Below are 18,056 nucleotides of genomic sequence, written 5' to 3' on the forward strand. Positions count from 1 at the left end.
ACACATGGAGTAAAGGTAAAAGGCTGGAGCAGAATATATTATGCTTCAGCTGAAGTAAAAAAAGCAGGGGTAGCAATCTTGATCTCAGACAAAACAAAAGCAAAAATAGATCTAATTAAAAGATATAAAGAAGGAAACTACATCCTGGTAAAAGACACCATAGATAATGAAGTAATATGCACCAAGTGGTACAGCAGCCAAATTCTTAAAGGAGAAGTTAAGAGAGATACAGGAAGAAATAGACAGCAAAACTATACCAGTGGGGGACCTCAACCTCCTCCTCTCAGAACTAAATAAATCTAACCACAAAATAGAAAGAAGTTAAGGAGATGAAAAGAACCTTAGAAAAGTTAAATATGGTTGACCTCTGGGGAAAACTGAATAGGGACAGAAAGGAATATCGGAGGTACATGGCACTTCACAAAAACTGACCACGTACTAGGGCATTAAAACCTCACAATCCAACATACAAAGGCAGAAATATTAAATACATCCTTTTCAGATTATGATGCAATAAAAATTACATGTAATAGAGGGCCTTGGAAAAATAGACTAAAAATTAACTGGAAACTAAATAACCTAATCCTAAAGAATGATGGGTCAAATAACGAATCATAGAAACAATCAATAACTTCATCCAAGAGAATGACAATAATGAGACAACATACCAAAACTTATGGGATGCAGCAAAAGTGGTTCTTAGGGGAAGTTTTATATCTCTCAATGATTACATGAATAAAATAGAGAATGAAGAGATCAATGAATTGGGCATGCAACTAAAAAAGCTAGAAAAAGAACAAATTGGAAATCCCCAATTAAATACCAAATTAGAAATTCTTAAAACCAAAGCAGAGATTAATAAAATTGAAATTAAGAAAACCATTGAACTAATAAAACTAAGAACTGGTTTTATGAAAAAGCCAATAAAATAGATAAACCTTTGGTTAATTTGATTAAAAAAAAGAAGAAAACCAAATTACCAGCATCAAAAATGAAAGAGGTGAATTCACCACCAATAAAGAGGAAATCAACAATTAGGAGCTAATAAATTTGACACGACATTTCACTAATAAATTGGTGAAATGGATGAATATTTACAAAAATATAAATTGCCCAGATTAATGGAAGAGGAAATAAAATACTTAACCCCATTTCAGAAAAAGAAATTGAACAAACCATCAATGAACTCCCTAAGAAAAAATCTCCAGGGCCAGATGGATTTACAAGTGAATTCTATCAAACATTTAAAGAACAACTAATTCCAATACTATATAAACTATCTGGGAAAACAGGTGAAGAAGGAGTCTTACCAAATTCTTTTTATGATACAAATATGGTGCTGATACCTAAACCTGGAAGAGCCAAAACAGAGAAAGAAAATTATAGACCAATTTCCCTAATGAATATAGAAGCAAAAATTTTAAGTAAAATATAAGCAAAGAGATTACAAGAACTTATCTGGAGGATAACACACGATGACCATGTAAGATTTATACGAGAAATGCAGGGTTGGTTCAATATTAGGAAAACTATCTGCATAATTGACCATTTCAACAACAAAACTAACAGAAATCATGATTATCTCAATAGATGGAGAAAAAGCATTTGACAAATACAACACTCATTCCTGTTAAAAACACTAGAGAGCCTAGGAATAAATGGAGTCTTCCTTCAAATGATTGACAGTATCTATCAAAAACCATCAGCAAGCATTATATGTAATCGGGATAAGCTAGAAGCATTTCCAATAAGATCGGGGGTGAAACAAGGATGTCCATTATCATCACTGTTATTCAATATTGTGCTAGAAATGTTAGCTGTAGCAATTAGAGAAGAAAAAGAAATTGAAGGAATTAGAATAGGCAAAGAAACAAAACTATCCCTCTTTGCAGATGATATGATGGTATATTTAGAGAATCAAGTAAAAAACTACTTGAAATAATAAACAAATTTAGCAAAGTTGCAGGATATAAAATAAACCCACAGAAGTCATCGGTATTCCTATATATTACTAACAAAGCCCAGCAGCAAGAGATAGAAAGAGAAATTCCATTTGAAATTACTGCAGACATTATAAAACATTTGGGAAGCTACCTGCCAAAACAAAACCAGAAACTATATGAACACAATTAGAAAACACTTTTCACACAAAGTCAGATCTAAATAACTGGAAAAATATCAGTTGCTCACGAGTAGGCCGAGATAACATAATAAAAATGACAATTCTACCTAAATTAATTTACTTATTCAGTGCCATACCAATCAAAATACCAAAAAATTATTTTATAGAGCTAGAAAAAAACAATAACAAAATTCATCTGGAAGAACAAAAAGGTCAGAATATCAAGGGAACTAATGAAAAGAAATGCAATGGAAGGTGGCCTAGCTGTACCAGATCTTAAAACGTATTATAAGGCAGCAATCATCAAAACTACTTGCTACTGGCTAAGAAATACAGTGGAAGATCAGTGGAATAGGTTAGGTATGCAAGTCATAACAGTCAATGACTATACTAATCTACTATTTGATAAATCCAAAGACCCTAGCTTCTGGGATAAGAAATCACTATTTAGCAAAAACTGCTAGGAAAACTGGAAAAACGCATAGCAGAAACTAAGCATAGACTAACGTCTTACACCCTATACCAAGATAAAGTCAAAATGGGTACAGGATTTAGATATAAAGACTGATACTATAAGTAAATTAGGAGAGCAAAGAATAGCTTACCTTTCAGACCTATGGAGAAGGGAAGAGTTTATGACCAAACAAGAGATAGAGAACAATATGAAATTAAAAACGGATAATTTTGATTACATTAAATTGAAAAGTTTTTGCACAAATAAAGTACAACCAGTGTCTCTGATAAAGGTCTCATTTCTAAAATATATAGAGAACTGAGTCAAATTTATAAGAATACATATCATTTCCCAACTGATAAATGGTCAAAGGATATGAACAGACAGTTTTCAGATGAAGAAACTAAAGCTATCTATAGTCATATGAAAAAATGTTCTAAATCACTATTGATTAGAGAAATGCAAATCAAAATGACTGAGGTACCACATCATATCTATCAGACTGACTAACATGACAAAACAGGAAAATGATAAATGTTGGAGAAGGATGTGGGAAAACTGGAACACTAATGTATTGTTGGTGGAGTTGTGAAATGATCCAACCATTTTGGAGAGCCATTTGGAACCATGCCCAAAGGGCTATAAAAATGTGCATACTCTTTGACCCAGCAATATCACTTCTAGGTCTGTATCCCAAAGAGATCAGGGAAAGGACCCATATGTACAAAAATATTTATAGCAGTTCTTTCTGTGGTGGCAAAGAATTGGAAATTGAGGGGAGGCCCATCAACTGGTGAATGCTGAAAAGTCATGGCATATGAATGTAATGGAATGCTACTGTGCTATAAGAAATGATGAGCAGGTAGACTTCAAAAAAACCTGGAAAGACTTATATGAACTGGTGTAGAGTGAAATGAGCAGAACCAAGAGAACACTGTACACAGTGATAGCCACATTTGTGATGACTGGCGTTGATAGACTTGGCTCTTCACAGCAATGCAAGAATCTAAGACAACTCCAAAACACTCGTGACAGGAATTGCTATGCATACTCAGAGAAAGAAACAGGGCGTCTAAATGCAGATGGGAGCATACTATCTGCTTCCCTTTTCCTTTGTTGTTTTGTTTTATTGTTTCATTCTTGTGGTTCCCCCCATTAGTTCTAATTGTTCTTTATATCATGACTAATGGGAAAATATGCTTAATATGAATGTGTAAGTAGAGACTATATCAAATTGCATGCCATCTTGGGGAGGGGGGAGGAGAGGGAGGGGGAGAAAATTTAAAACTCAAAATCTTATGTAGGGCCAGCTAGGTGACGCAGTGCATAGAGCACCGGCCCTGAAGTCAGGAAGACCTGAGTTCAAATCTGGCCTCAGACCAAACACTTGACACTTACTAGCTGTGTGACCCTGGGCAAGTCACTTAACCCCAATTGCCTTAAAAAAAAATCTTAAGACAGTGAATGGTGAAAACTAAAAATTAATTAATTATATATATATAAAAAAAAAGGTAGAGAAGGGAGCTGGTTGTTGGAATCTTAAGAAGCTGAAAGGGCTTGTGTGGTTCATGATGCCAGAAAGATTATTAAAATAAATGCTGATGCCCCTGGGGTTGATGAGACAAGATGAAGTGGAGAGAAAAACTGAGTTAGGTGTTCATGTCACTGAGAAAACTGGGAAAGTGACTTGCAGCCTGGAAAAATACAACAAGGATAAAGAGAAGCAAGTAGAAATTGATTGCAAGGATTTCATAGCCAGGAAAGACAATTCTTATAATTTTATGGACTCACATAATCATCACAGAGATCACAGGACCTAGATCAGTGCCATCTACAAAAGGGACAGTTAATGAATCATTGGTCATTAATTGTTCAGGTAAAAGGGACAGGCTGTTGAAGCTCAGTGATAACTGTGGTACAGCTTCCAGGCATATCCAGATCATGATCACCTAGAAAGGTTTGTCTTCAACTGTGCTTTCCCAAAGAACAAACAAGTCACTACTGCTTCTCAGTGTACTAAATACACTAAATAGCAATTGTATTAACGAAAAGGTAAAATTCAACAGGAAATAAACTTAAAGCTTTAAAAATCTTGCACCTATATACGTAGTCAGAGAGTTGGGAAGGACTTTAGACATCATGTAATTCAACAGGGCCTCCCCCACTATTTCACAAATGAGGGAACTGAGGCTCAGACAAGTTAAGTGACTTGCTCAAAGTCACACAGGAGTTAAGAGGCAGAGCTGGGATATGAATCCAGGTTTTCTGCCTCCAAATATGGCTCTTTACACTGTCTCTCAACTTGTGACCTGGTCACTACGATGGAGCCAATTTTTTTTTTTTAGTCAGTGGGGTCAGTATGATTCTGTTCAGGCCTTCACTCCATAGCTCACAGAACTGTCTTCCTTTCTGCTTTAAAAAAGCTGCTGTGGTGGTGATTATTGTTATAACTGGCCCATTAAACCACAGGAGAGGGGCTGCAAGATGATGCCATATTGAATAGAGTACCAGGCAGGGAATCAGGAAGGCTCATCTTCCCGAGTTCAAATCTAGCCTCGGACACTTACTTAGCTGTGTGACCCTGGGCAAGTCACTTAACCCTGTGTGCCTCAGTTTCCTCATCTGTAAAATGAGCTGGAGAAGGAAATGGCAAACCACTCCAGTGTCTTTGTCAAGAAAACCACAAAAGGAATCAGGGAGATTTGAACACACTGACCAAAAATGAACAATAACAAAAGGCTTACCCCTTGGGGAAGAGGCTAAGTAAGTATGGATTGGTGATTACTGTGCTGGAGAAGTAGGGGGAGGTGTTAAAAAAGTTTGTCCTGGCTGTGAAGTACAGGAACAGAGGCAGCTTAATTCTGGTTTCAAAGGCTACAGACCTTTCGAGTATGTACAATTTTAGATTATCCTTAGGGGAGAGAGGAAAGCAGTGAGGCTCAATGTCAAAATTATTGACTCATTTCTACAACGTTTGTTGGGTGCCTGCTCTTTACTCAATACTGTCTGAGATACAAAAGATATTATAATCCTGGTGAAGCTGTGAAACCTAAGTCTTCCTGACTCCCTGCCTTGGCGCTCTAACCTAGGAGTAAGTCTAGGGTCCTTAATTGCCCATCTAGGACAATTTCATGCTCAAACACTTGTCCAATGGGCAGGTGTAGAGACTGTGGAAAAAAGGCCCACAGGTACAGGACAGTATTACACAGTGTAAACCAAAGCATGAACCTGCAAGTCTTCATCTTACAAGCTCTTCCCCAATAATTTATGCATTCACTTCTGTATGTCACAGATCTAGAAGCTCAGTGCCTCAGTTTTACATAGTGAAAAGGTATGTATGTATGTGTGTATGTATCATTTCAGAAAACTCAAGGCGAGGAACACACCTCTGCCAATACAAGTGTATTAAGTACTGAGTCTAGCCAAATGTTACAAAGCCAGTATGTGTTAAGATGAGGGAACCCAGGTCCCCCTAGCTCTGCCTTCAATATACCACAGAATAATTAAATGACTCTCCATATTGAGATCCGCAAATATAATACATCTGGAAAGAATGAATTAGAATCAGAAAACCTAGATTCAAGTCCTGGTTTTGCCATCTACTTACCTGTGTTCCTTGAGACCTTACTCTTACGGAGTGAAATGAAGAGGTTGGACTCCGTGGGTCCCTTCCATCTCTGAACCTATGATCTGGTGCTTAATAGTTACCCCTAAATGCTTTCTATTAACTCCTGGAACAGTTTTGCAGTAAAACAAGACTTTTCAGTCTTTCAGACTTAACTCTTGCCCCAAAACATACCTGAACTGTTCTCTTTGGATTGCCTCGGCCTGCGGGCAATTACAAAGTCCTTTTCCTTCGCTTTCACCTTTTGCTTTTTTGGCGGAGGGGCTTGAGTTAAGAGCAGCTCCTGGGGGATGTTTTCACTGTCCACCTTATCTTTCTCCAGAACTGCGACCCCCATTCCTGAGAGCAAATCCGATGTCTTGTTAAGATCCCATCCCCACGTGAAGGTGCTATTAACATTGCTGTTCGAATCGGGAATCTCCTGGAGGTGTTTCCTGCAGGAAATGGACAAGTTGCATCCTTATAGCTTTCCATTAATTACCATCTCCCAAAACGGATGCGTCCAAGCCAAATCGAAACAAGGGCTTGCAAAGCCACCTTCTGTATGTAGATAACACTGCTTATTTGGAAAGCACAGGTGATTGTCATAAATTGGGATGGGAAGGGGCTAGGGAAGCGAAAGCTGGTAAGTTAGGATACGTGTGCATTTATCAAAAACGACTTTTTTTCGTTGCAGACTGTGCCTAGGTTACCTAAAAGAGGAGTGAGGTAGGGAAGAGGCAAAAAAAGGGAACCAGGCATCCAGGCATCCAAAACATCAACACCCACGCCCAGCCTGCCCAGCTTGCAGAGCCACGAGGCAATAGACTCCATTCCCAAACCCACAATTACCCAAAGCAATTAAGCAGAGACGGCTAAAAAGATAATGGTGAGATACATAGTATCCACATTTTTCTTCTTCTCCATCCGCTTGTTCATCATCGCAAATAGGTCTGGTTACCTGTGCATGATGGGCGTGCCGTAGCAGAGGAGGGGATTTAAAACCTTGCATCAATTGCGCGGCTCTCGGTCTCCGGATCCACGCGTCCCGACTAGGAGCCGCACCACTACTCCCCGCGGTGGGATCCGGACCCAAGAAGGCAATGTTCCATTCAACCCGCGCGCGGAACCTTTTCCCTCTCCTGGTAGGCGGCCTGGGGGCAGGCGCGCTGCCTGCTGGGATTTGTAGTCCCCGAACTACCAATCCCTCGGTCCTTCCTCTTGCCAAATCATCAGCCTGCGTCTGTCCCTCCATCCCACTCTTCGTATTTCTCGCGCGCTCCTTCTCACTATGACCCAGAAGCCCCTGCGGGGCGGGACGCCAGCGAGGCCGGGGAGAGTGGTGACGTATTCTTGAGGAAGCGGAAGAGAAGTAGGGGGCCGGCGGAGAAATGTCACCGGCTTGAAGGCAGCCGGTGTTCCTGCGCTGCCTCGGCGCTTCTGCTCCGTACTCACCTCGCGACGGCGGAGGCGCCGGCGGGTCCTCGCGGCCCCTCCGCCCGTTGGCCCGCGGAGCTCCAGGCGGGACGGCGAGATCGGGGCTCCGGAACGCGCAGTGGGTGACGGCCGCGGTGGGGATGGCGATCCCGGGGGCCCGCCGCGCCTGCTGAGGGGAGCACAGACGCCCCGGTAAGTCGGCGGCAGCGGGGGGTGGGGGTGGGGCGGAGAGCCTCCCCAGGATCCCAAGCCTGCCCGGGAAGCATCTCCACTCCGCAGCGGAGGGTGGGGTGGGCATGAAAAGGAACGAGGGGCCCGAGCTCCGCTGCCGGGAGTGGGTTCAGGTGAGGGGGCGTCACTAGCCATCTTCCTCCTCCCCACCGCACCCCGGCCGCGACCCCGAAAGTTGCGGGTTCACGGCTCCTAGGGCCGAGGCTTGGAGGGTGGTGAGGGGTCTGGAGCTGGTCCGCTTCGCGCCGGGATGTCCGAGCGCGTTCCGGGGCTCTGGGCAGTGCGAGCACCTGCGGCGGGGGGCGGTGCGCCCGGGAGGGGGCGGGGAGGAGGTGGCTTCGGTACCCGGCTGCTAATGGGGAAGGCCGAGAGGGAGCCTCCCCTCCCCCAGCCGAAATGCGGCCTCGGCCGGGTGAGCTTCGGGCTGCCCTTCTGGGCCTCGGAAAAATGGAAAGCTGAACTATCTGTTTCTCGAATTAAGCCTCCCTTCTCCCGGATGTTTGCTTGTTCTTGATGTTTATTCTTGTTTATTTAGCCTACTCTTTGTGGATGGATGGGTGGCTGAATGCATGCATGTATGGATGGATGAGTGGATGGATGGGTGGATGGGTGGATGGATGGATGGATGGATAGATGGATGGATGGATGGATGGGTGGATGGGTGTCAGCGCTTTTCTTTCAGAGAATGCTTGATCTCTAAGATTATTATCATGCCTGCGACATTGAAAATAAATTATCGGTATTGTGTTGGGGAAACAAAAGGAATTGTGGATGATTCGTAAAGTATAGCGACTATCGGTATTGGTTGAATTGGCTATTGTTATTTTAAAGCTAGGTAAATTTACGAGCACCAGGTTTAGTGCTTACTCTGCGTAGTTCATTAAATTAAAAGTGGTTATATTAAGTAATTATCTTTATTTTCTCATGCATTTAACTTTATTATCGTGAAACTCCCCCCGCCCCCGCCTCTTTTGTCAATGTGGTTTGGGGGCTTAGTCCAAAATATTTGACCACTCTTTAGTTACTCTTCTGGGGAAAAACCATTTAAACGAGTGTTTAAACGTAAATAACTATATTCTTCTCCAGGAAAAGTATATTTAGGGCAAAGCATGCCCGATTTAAATGCAAGTCATTTTTATCTTTATCCATTTCTTCATTCTCTTTCTTTACACAGATGGTTGATTATTAACTAATTTTTTTTATGGTTATAAAATCTTGAGGTAGGGGAAGGGTTCTCTAAAGGTTCATTGTTTAAATGCGTTATCCATCTTGATGCCAGGTTTTCTCTTTACTATTTATAAACTGGCTAGATTTTTTTTCTGCTAATACTTTTGTGTTGTTAAGTGTAAGGTATAAAATTCTAATTTTATAAATTAGGAACATTTTTTGTGCTTTCTGTCTTTTATTCAGACCGTGAAACTTCTCTCATTTAAAACGTATGCCGATGTACAGATTAGTAAAGGACTCCCATTAGAGGACTTCTGGTTTAAACATCTTGAATGACAGCTCTAGGGAACAAAGTCCTGCAATAGTGGAACAGGTGTTTTGCAGGCAGCAGCGTCATCATTATTACACTGATAAACCAGAATGCCTAAACTTGCTTAACGTGGGTTAATGTATTATGCATTATATTCAGTCCTGACCTATTGTCTTAACTTTTTTCAATTTATTTACATTATTGATAGTGCTACCTAAAACCATGATAACTTTTAATCCATTTTAAACTTGGAGTCATCCAGCCTGTCAGTTTTCAGTTAGATGGTCTCCACAAGCTTAGATTTAGCATTTTCTGAGTAATAAAGATCCTTGATAAATTTTAGGTTTTTTTGTATTTAATCTCATTTCCATAACACCTCATTTTGCATCTAGGCAAGATATGATTCTTATTTCTGTGGTAAGGATTATTAAAAAGATATATATTAGTGACCTAGGTAATGAGTTAATAATATGCTTATTATATTTGATGCCATTGAGCAGGGGTTTGCCAGCGCCTTGGAAGCTTGAAATAGAATTCAAAGTGATGGTAAATGAGACATGTGTCTATTGGACTTCATCCTACTGGAATATGTGAGGTACTTGGTGGCAGAAACAAATGAACAAATACAGGAGGATGAATGGCAGAGCACAGATAGAACAAAAACTGGGAATCACAGCTTATCACCAGTGAAATAAGATATAGGAATATGGGTAGTGTAATAGTACCAAAACAAACATGATAAGTATTCATGTTAGTAGAAGTAATGGCGAGATTAGTGAATAGAGAAAGCTGGACTCAGTCAGGAAAACTTGGGTTGGTGCTGACATATACCAGAATGACCCCTGGATAAGTCACTTTACCTCCAGTGCCTTGGGCATCCGAATTGGTTGTGACAGTTTACTCTTAAGAGGTCTCTATACCAGTAAAATCACAGATCTCAACCACTTACACTTCTCCCATCAGCTTTGATGATATCACCTACATTAATAGAAGAACTGGGATGTAATCCTTTTAAATTCTCTTGGTTTTTACACAAAGGGGTAAAGGTATTGATGCCATTTGTTTACCTTGTAGATAAATGACTAAGTACTATGGTGTATAGTCAGAAATTTTGGGTGCCTAAGCAGAGTATTCCAGAAAGGGTCCCTTACTCTTTGTTAAATATAAAACATTCTCAAAGTAGGTAGGACTTCCTTGGTGATATTTATAACTATAAAGGATAAAACAGCTAAGTACCTTAAAGAGCTATTTAATTAAAATTGGCTCTCCTTGTCTTTCCACTTTATCCTCACATGATGTCCACTATAGCCACATAAGCAGTTAATCTTCAACCAATTCAGAAAGTTTAGTGTTTCTTAGAAGTTTAATAGTTTTCTTTAGACTGCTCTGAAATTCTTTTATCTTTAGAACATTCTATCACCTAGGTTACTACTTTATCCTTTTTCTTAGTTATTCTGGTTTGGCCTTTTTTGACTTCTTTAGCTTCTGGATCCGCAACATTTTAGGAGTTTCTGAGGCAGTTGGTAGATGAAAAAAAATAGTGGTTATCTAATGTTTATTTTGAAGTACATGAAGAGTTTTCAAGTGAAGGCTACTGACCAATTTGTTGGATTTTTAAATATCACAAAGGATTGAACAAGAGAAATGAACTTAAATTGATGAGAGAATTCTTTTAGTTTATTATAAAATGTTATTTTTTCCCTTTATTAATCTGTCTCTCCCATTCCCCTGTCTAACTCATGGATCAAATTAAGGGGGAAAGAAACCTAATAAAATAAAGCCCTCATTACAATAACTGTAGTCCTATAAAACAAATTCCCACTTTGTGTTTAAAAATGCATATCTTCTGTATTTTATCACCACATTGTCAAGAAGTATCATGTTTCATCATTTTTTGGACATGTCATTTATTAAAAAGTTGTTTTACTCTACAATTTTGATAATGGGGAAAATTGTTTTCCTATTTTCTTTCTTTACTCTGCATCGTTTCATAGAGATCTTTCTTGAACTGTCTCATTTTAAAAATTTCTTTTGGCAAAGTAATGTTCTATTACTTTTGTACACCGTAGTTTAGTTAGCCATTCATCAATTGGAGGACACTTAGTTTCCAGTTTTGGGTTCCCATGACAGGAGCTGTTATAAATATTTGTGTACATATAGGTCCTTTTCCTCTTTCTTTGATTTCATTAGAGTATGGACCTAGTAATGGTATAGCTAGGTCAGTAGGAATGCACATTTTCATAGTTTGGGAAACATAGTTTAAATTACTTTCCAGAATGGCTGTACCGATTCAAAAGTTCGACCAACAAGGCACTAGTATACTTGTTTTCCCACCGCCCCTCCAACATTTGTCATTTTCCTCTTTTGTCACATGCCAGTCTGCTGGGCTGGCTTGAAACTTGAAGTTGCTTTAATTTGCATTTCTCTAATTATTATTAATATAGAGCTTTTTTCATATAGTTGGTGATAGCTTGTATTTTTTCCTTTGAAAACTGCCTGTTTGTATCCTTTGGCCATTTATCTATTGAGGAATGGCTCTTATGCTTATAAATTTGAATTAATTCCTTGTATATCTTGTGAGACCTTTAGAGAAAAATCATTTAGACATTAGAACCGTAGGCATCAAGTTCTCAATTATTATTATTATTACCATTATTTATTTGAAACTTTGATTTTAATGAGGTAGGGAATTCCATCTATCCATACAGATCAACAGCTGTTCTGAAATTGTAGTTATAGTTTCCTAGGAAAAAGATTCTTGCCCAGGGTCGTACAGCCAGTATATGTCAGAAGATGGACTTGAACGTAAGTCTTCTTGACTCTTCAGCCACAAGCCTGTTTACCTAGGAAGTTATTCAATCTCTGCATATGTGGAGGAACTCTAGTGGGCTCAGTAAATAAAGCATGGGCCTTGGAGTCAGGCAGACTCATCTTCCTGAGTTCAAATCCAGTCTCAGACACTCACTAGCTGTGTAACCCTGGGCAAGTCACTTAATCCTGTTTGCCTCAGTTTCTCATCTGTAAAATGAGCTGAAGAAGGAAATGGCAAACCACTCCAGTGTCTTTACCAAGAAAATCCCAAGTGGGGTCACAGGGAGTCTAGTAGAACTAATGGCTAAACAAGAAATCTTTAAGCACAGGATTTAAAGCTATTTTGGAAGGTAGGTACTGACCTACCTTTGAAGCAAGGCAATGATCTAGATCAGTGGTATCAAACGCAAATAGAAAGGGAGACAAGGGAGGCAGCTAGGTGGTGCGGTGGACAGAGAACCAGCCCTGAGTTCAGGAGGACCTGAGTTCAAATCCGGCCTCGCACACTTAACACTTACTAGCTGCATGACCCTGGGCAAGTCATTTAACCTTATTGCCTAGCCGAAAAAAAGAAGGGGGGGACCAGTAATCTGTACTTAAGGATGCTTGCAGGCTGCACATTAACTTAGTTTTAAAATATAATGGTTTTTTTTTATATTTTTGTTTTGTTAACTTATTTCTCAATTACATTTTTATCTGGTTCAGGACTGTTGCTGGTTTGACATCTCTGATCTAGGTGATCTGTTAAAATGATGTCAAACTTCTAAACTAATTTCTTTCCCTTAGTCTCTGATTCTTCCCCATTAATCATCATATGACCTTAGATATCCATCCTAATTGAGCTTCTTCCAAGAATGACATGCCATTTCTTGCTTCTGTACCTTTTAAACAGGCTGTTCTTTATGCATAGAATGCTTTTTCCTCTTCCTCTCTGCCTTTGGTTTACTTCAATCCTCAGCTCAAATGTTACCTCCATATTGAAGCCTTCACCAATTTCTAGATTTTTGGTTCCCTTCTCCCCACTTTGTGCTGTCACTATACATATGAAGAAGAATTCTGTGATTTATTTTCCTGTGAACATGTAACATACCCTTCTTTTCTCCCCCCCACCCCCACCCAGGGCAGGAACTTTCTTACTTTTGTGTTTGTATGCCAGCAACTGGCACAGGGCAGCTGGTGGCATGTGGAAAGTGCTGGGACTAGAGTTAGGAACACCTGGGTTCAAATTTGGCCTCAGACACTTTACTAGCTGTGTGATCCTGGGCAGGTTACCTCAGTTTCTTTAACTGTAAAATGGGGATAATTATATCACTCATCTTGCATGGTTTTTGTGAGGGTTGAATGAGGTTATGCTTGTAAATTGCAAAAGGACATAGCACAGTGTCTAGCCTATGGTAGGCATTTAATAAATGCTTATTCCCTTATTCTCCTTGTGCTTAATAATTCTGATTTATTGAATATGTTGTGTAGTATGCCTGGTCCTGGGACTGAATCTGTCTTCCTGTGTGATCTTGGTAAATATGACTTCATCTTTCTGGAGGTGTTTTCCATTTTGTAAATGAGGGAATTGGAGCAGATAAGAATCTGTATTAACTTCCTCTGACCTCATAGCATTGCTATGGATGATATAGACCAAGAGGTTAGTAATAACTTTAAACAAGGTGCCAGGAGCACCTCGATGGTATACAAAGGAGAAGATGTGGATGAAGGAGGCAGGGGATGAGCCGCTGGAGTCAAGTAAAAGAAGCGTATTAGTTTCCCTTTCATTAAGATGGACACAATTTCTGCCATAGCAAAGAGCTATAGGAATGTGTCAACTTGCAAACCCTGGTGGGCTTTATAAGTGAGATTTGGCAAAAGCAATTTCAAGGTTGTGATATCTGGGAGCTCACTTTTTGGTGGGTAAAATAGACGATGAGCCTAAGCTAGGAGAAACACTGAGGATTAAAAGTGATATTAGGAGATTTTCATTCAAGGCATTTTTGGGGAAAGGGCCACCTGGCAAGATGTAGTTAGGTAGACTTTATAATTTGAAGCTAATGGGCCAATGAAAAAATTTGCATATATGAAATGGTTGTAGTTTCAGGAGCTTGAAAGTTTTAAAAGTAAGAAAATTTTTAGTTATTGAAGCTTAAATCTGCCTTATTGTTACATTTTAATTGAGGTTTGAAGTCACTTTAGGTGGTTTTCTGTTTACTGTGCTTTTCTAAGTGTGATAGCTAATTAAGTGGAGCAGATGATCATATTTTATGAAGTATTCCATTTATTTAACATCTCTTTTGAATGTGTTTTATTATCTTAAGGTTTTTCAAGTAAAGTACCTAATAAGAGATTTAAATGATTGAAAAGTTGGAAATATTGATCTAGTCTACAAGATGACATGAAATTTCAAAGGATAGCTACCACTTTGAATGAACAAATCAGGATATCAAAAGATTGAAATACTATAATTTACAAAATGAGGTTTAATAGGGACAAAAGTAAATTCTTACTGGCTCCAAAGAAGAGATAAGTGAAGATATTCTCTACACCACTCATTTGCAAAAGTGGGAGGAGGAACATAAGTGTGGTATGCCGTATGTGTTTTCAGACTTTCTTGATCTATTGATCAATTTTATTGAATTTTTTGTCTTTTTTTTTTCCCTTAAAAAATATTTGTTGTGGGGATGGCTCTTCTTGAGGACAAAGGGGAAGGGTACTAGAGGACATTCTGGTCATGTAAAAAACAAAACAAAAGAAAGCAGTAAACATTTAATTAAAAATAAAAATGTAACAGCTTACATTTAGGTTAAAAACTAAAACTTGACAAGTACTATGACTATCCTTTTTTCTGTATTCATATAGCAAGTATTTGAGAAGCAAGAAAAAAAAATAATTTAATGATCCAAATAATTTCCAACAGTGGTGTTTTGGTATATTAGACAAAAATTTCCATAATTCCTTAGCAATTAAATGGAAAAATTAGGATTACATTTAGATATAATTGAAAATGTATGTATATGTAAACACATTTATACATTATGTATAGTACATCTTCTGAATCAGTGGCACCATATATATAAGATACTTCCTGATCCCTTTCAACCCTAGTTGTTAGCTATTCGCCCAGCTTTCCTAATTAATTTATATTTATTTTGTATAGGCAGCTAGGTGCCACAGTGGAGAGAGCACTGGCCCTGTAATTAGGACCTTGAATTCAAATTTGCCTCAGATATTTAGTAGGTATTGGAACCTGGGCAAATCACTTAACCTCTCTCTGCTTTAGGTTCCTCAAATGTAAAATGAGAATAATAGCACTTACCTCATAAGGTTGTGAGAGTCAAATGAAATAATGTTCGTAAAGTGCTTAGCACAGTGTCTGGCACATAGGAGGTGCTTAATAAATACTTATTCCCCTTGCTTGTACCTGTTTATACCCCACCCCCATGTAATTTTCTTGAGGCTGGAACTTTTCTTTTTTGTCTTTATCACCAGACCTTACCAGAATGCCTGGCATACAGGGAATATTTAAGAAATGCTTTTCAAATTACCTAACTCATGTATATGTAATTTTTCTAATTCTCAGTATTTTTAGCTTCAGATACAAATTTCAGTGTTCGATTGAAATAAGATTCAGTTACTATCTTTGGCCTAAATGGCCACAAACTGATTTTCTGGAAATCTGAGATACAAAATGAAGGCTCCAAAATGTATATACACATATGTAGTAATATTAATTTAAGGGTAAGGAAATAATTACCATATTAGAACCTTAGGCTTTTAATCCCTTTGATGGGAGAGAATTGGCTAGAAAACAGATTGAGAGAAAGATGGTTTTAGTGGACTACAGATTCCATCTATAGTTTTGACTCAGGTTAGGGATACTGACGAGGTTTAGGAGTACTGGGACCCCCAAAATGTCAGGGTATAGGGTGGCATCACCTGGAATGAATTCATGCACTCAAACTGTCTTCCAGTCAAGTGGCAAAGCTTATTGTGACGCCCATAGAAGTAGGGGAAGTTCCTTAGGGAACTTGCAGTTTAATGGGGCTGATGATGCTATGCTGTTTTGGAAAAAGAATGCAAAGTATGCTAATTAGGTGATTTGAGATGGGATTAGGGGAGTGGTCAGTTTATGCAAGTAGTCTGGGTGCTGAGCTACTGGAATGGTTGGGAAAACTCGTAGTCAACAGATAGTTTTGTTGAAGGCATAAAATAGAAGGGTTGCCAGAGCATGGTCATTGGCAATCAGGCGCCAGGGAAGAGTCCTTGGGCCTGGCACCCCTGAGTTAGCTTTTATCTGAGGAATTACAGGGTTAACTCTATGTGCCTATAACAAGGAGAGAATTTTCTCACAAGGGCCTACTGAGATTAGGGGTGCTTCCAGAGACATGATCTTTGCCTTTTGGACTCCAGGTCCCATCACTCCATCAGTTTGACGTGTGAACCCCTCAAAAATCAATGTGATTTTAGATTTCATTCAGAGAAGCATATTATCAAGAAAAAAGGATACTCTACCCTGGTCAGACTACTTTTCCAGTCTTGGTGACATTTTATAAAGGATATTAGCAAGCTCCAGCATGCTCAAAGAGATGAGTGTCATGAGATTTGAAATCATTCTATTTGAGGATCAATTGAAGGAAAGGAGATATTTCACCCAGAAAAAAGAAAACAGTTTGAACGTGATAACTGTCTTCAAGTATTTGAAGGAGGACTGTCACCTAAGGAATTAGATTTATTTTGGTTGGTCTTTGAGGGCAGAACTGGAACAGAGCAATGGATGGAAATTGTAGAGGGGCAGATTTTGATTTTGTGTTAAGGAGAAACCTGTATAAACATTAAATGATGTAGGCAATTCTCCCTCTTTGGAGTTGTTATGGAGGGAATTTGTATGGGTTGGCCATTTGAGGTTCTGTCTAACTATGACATTCTGTTATAAAACAGTAAAGTTGACTTTTTTCCCCACTGAATTAGATGATATTTCTAGCACTCTACAGATAGTCTAAATGTTTGCTTTCTTTTACCCTAATCTCTATTATTCTATTTTTTTTTTTTTACCACTGGTCCTTTTACGTATGTAGATTTCCAATGTAAATACTTTATAAATTCAATTTTGTACTATATACAGTACAGCTGAAATTATTCTTAGTTTCTGATTGAAATAATTAAAATTTTTACGTACCTAAATATGTATCTTTTTATTTATGTTCTGTTCAGTTTTGTTATATGTATAGAGAATTTAGTGGCAGTATTTGTTGTTTAGGGAACATGGGTTGAATGGAAATTAGAAACCATTATCTAATTAATTCTTACTCCAAAGGATCATTCTGAATTGATCATTTCCTTACTCCTGTTTGTTCTTTGTTCCTAGCTCTGGCTAAAAGAATATTTTTATAGTTTTTCTTTTGTCTTTTCTTAACAGCACACTATTTGATGCTTATAATAGCACGTATTTTTAAACTTTTAATGTCTGAAGGATGTTCAAGGAGAAGCAGGATGACCATATTTTAGGGTGGTCGAAGTAAAGATATATGGGATTTGGTCAGAATGTGCTCTAAGGTCCTTTCCAGCTCTTAGGACTTTATGAGTATTTGTATTTAGCACAGCTTGAAGTGCTTTTTAATAGACTGTTGGGGGAAGGGGGAGATTCACAAATACGATTCCAGTTATGATTCCAACTACGATTAATTTTTTTTAAGTTCTAATAGTTCTATTTTCTGGCCATTCATTGAAATGGTCTTAAGAAGGTTCTGAAGATCACCTGGCAAGATAAAATATTGGATATTGGTATTGGACTGGTTTGTCATTTCCTTCTCTAGCTCATTTTACAGATGAGTAAACTGAGGCAAACAGGGTTAAGTGACTTGCCCAGGAGCACACAGCTAGTAAGTGTCTGAGACCTCATTTGAACTCAGATCTTAAATGGAATAGCCCTCATAGT

The 18,056-nt window shown here is 38.8% G+C and overlaps 2 protein-coding genes across 3 annotated transcripts in view; one reads left to right on the top strand and one right to left on the bottom strand.

Moving 5' to 3' along the window:
• SKP2 (S-phase kinase associated protein 2) overlaps positions 1–7,480 on the bottom strand; it is a 29,753-nt gene extending 22,273 nt beyond the window's left edge. The window contains exons 1-2 of the mRNA XM_027846285.1: positions 7,142–7,480; positions 6,376–6,635 (exon numbers count right to left, since the gene is read on the bottom strand). Coding sequence (XP_027702086.1) covers positions 6,376–6,635; positions 7,142–7,149 — 268 coding nt within the window. The 5' untranslated portion in view covers positions 7,150–7,480. The remainder of the gene's footprint in view (positions 1–6,375; positions 6,636–7,141) is intronic.
• A 245-nt stretch (positions 7,481–7,725) lies between these two features.
• Positions 7,726–18,056, top strand: part of LMBRD2 (LMBR1 domain containing 2) — a 59,173-nt gene continuing 48,842 nt past the window's right edge. For both annotated transcript variants that reach the window (XM_027846265.1, XM_027846266.1), the window contains exon 1: positions 7,726–7,809. The gene's annotated coding sequence lies outside the window, so the exon portion shown is untranslated. The remainder of the gene's footprint in view (positions 7,810–18,056) is intronic.

The sequence above is a fragment of the Vombatus ursinus genome, unplaced genomic scaffold, assembly GCF_900497805.2.
Source record: "Vombatus ursinus unplaced genomic scaffold, bare-nosed wombat genome assembly UNPS02015106.1, whole genome shotgun sequence".
NCBI lineage: Eukaryota > Metazoa > Chordata > Mammalia > Diprotodontia > Vombatidae > Vombatus > Vombatus ursinus.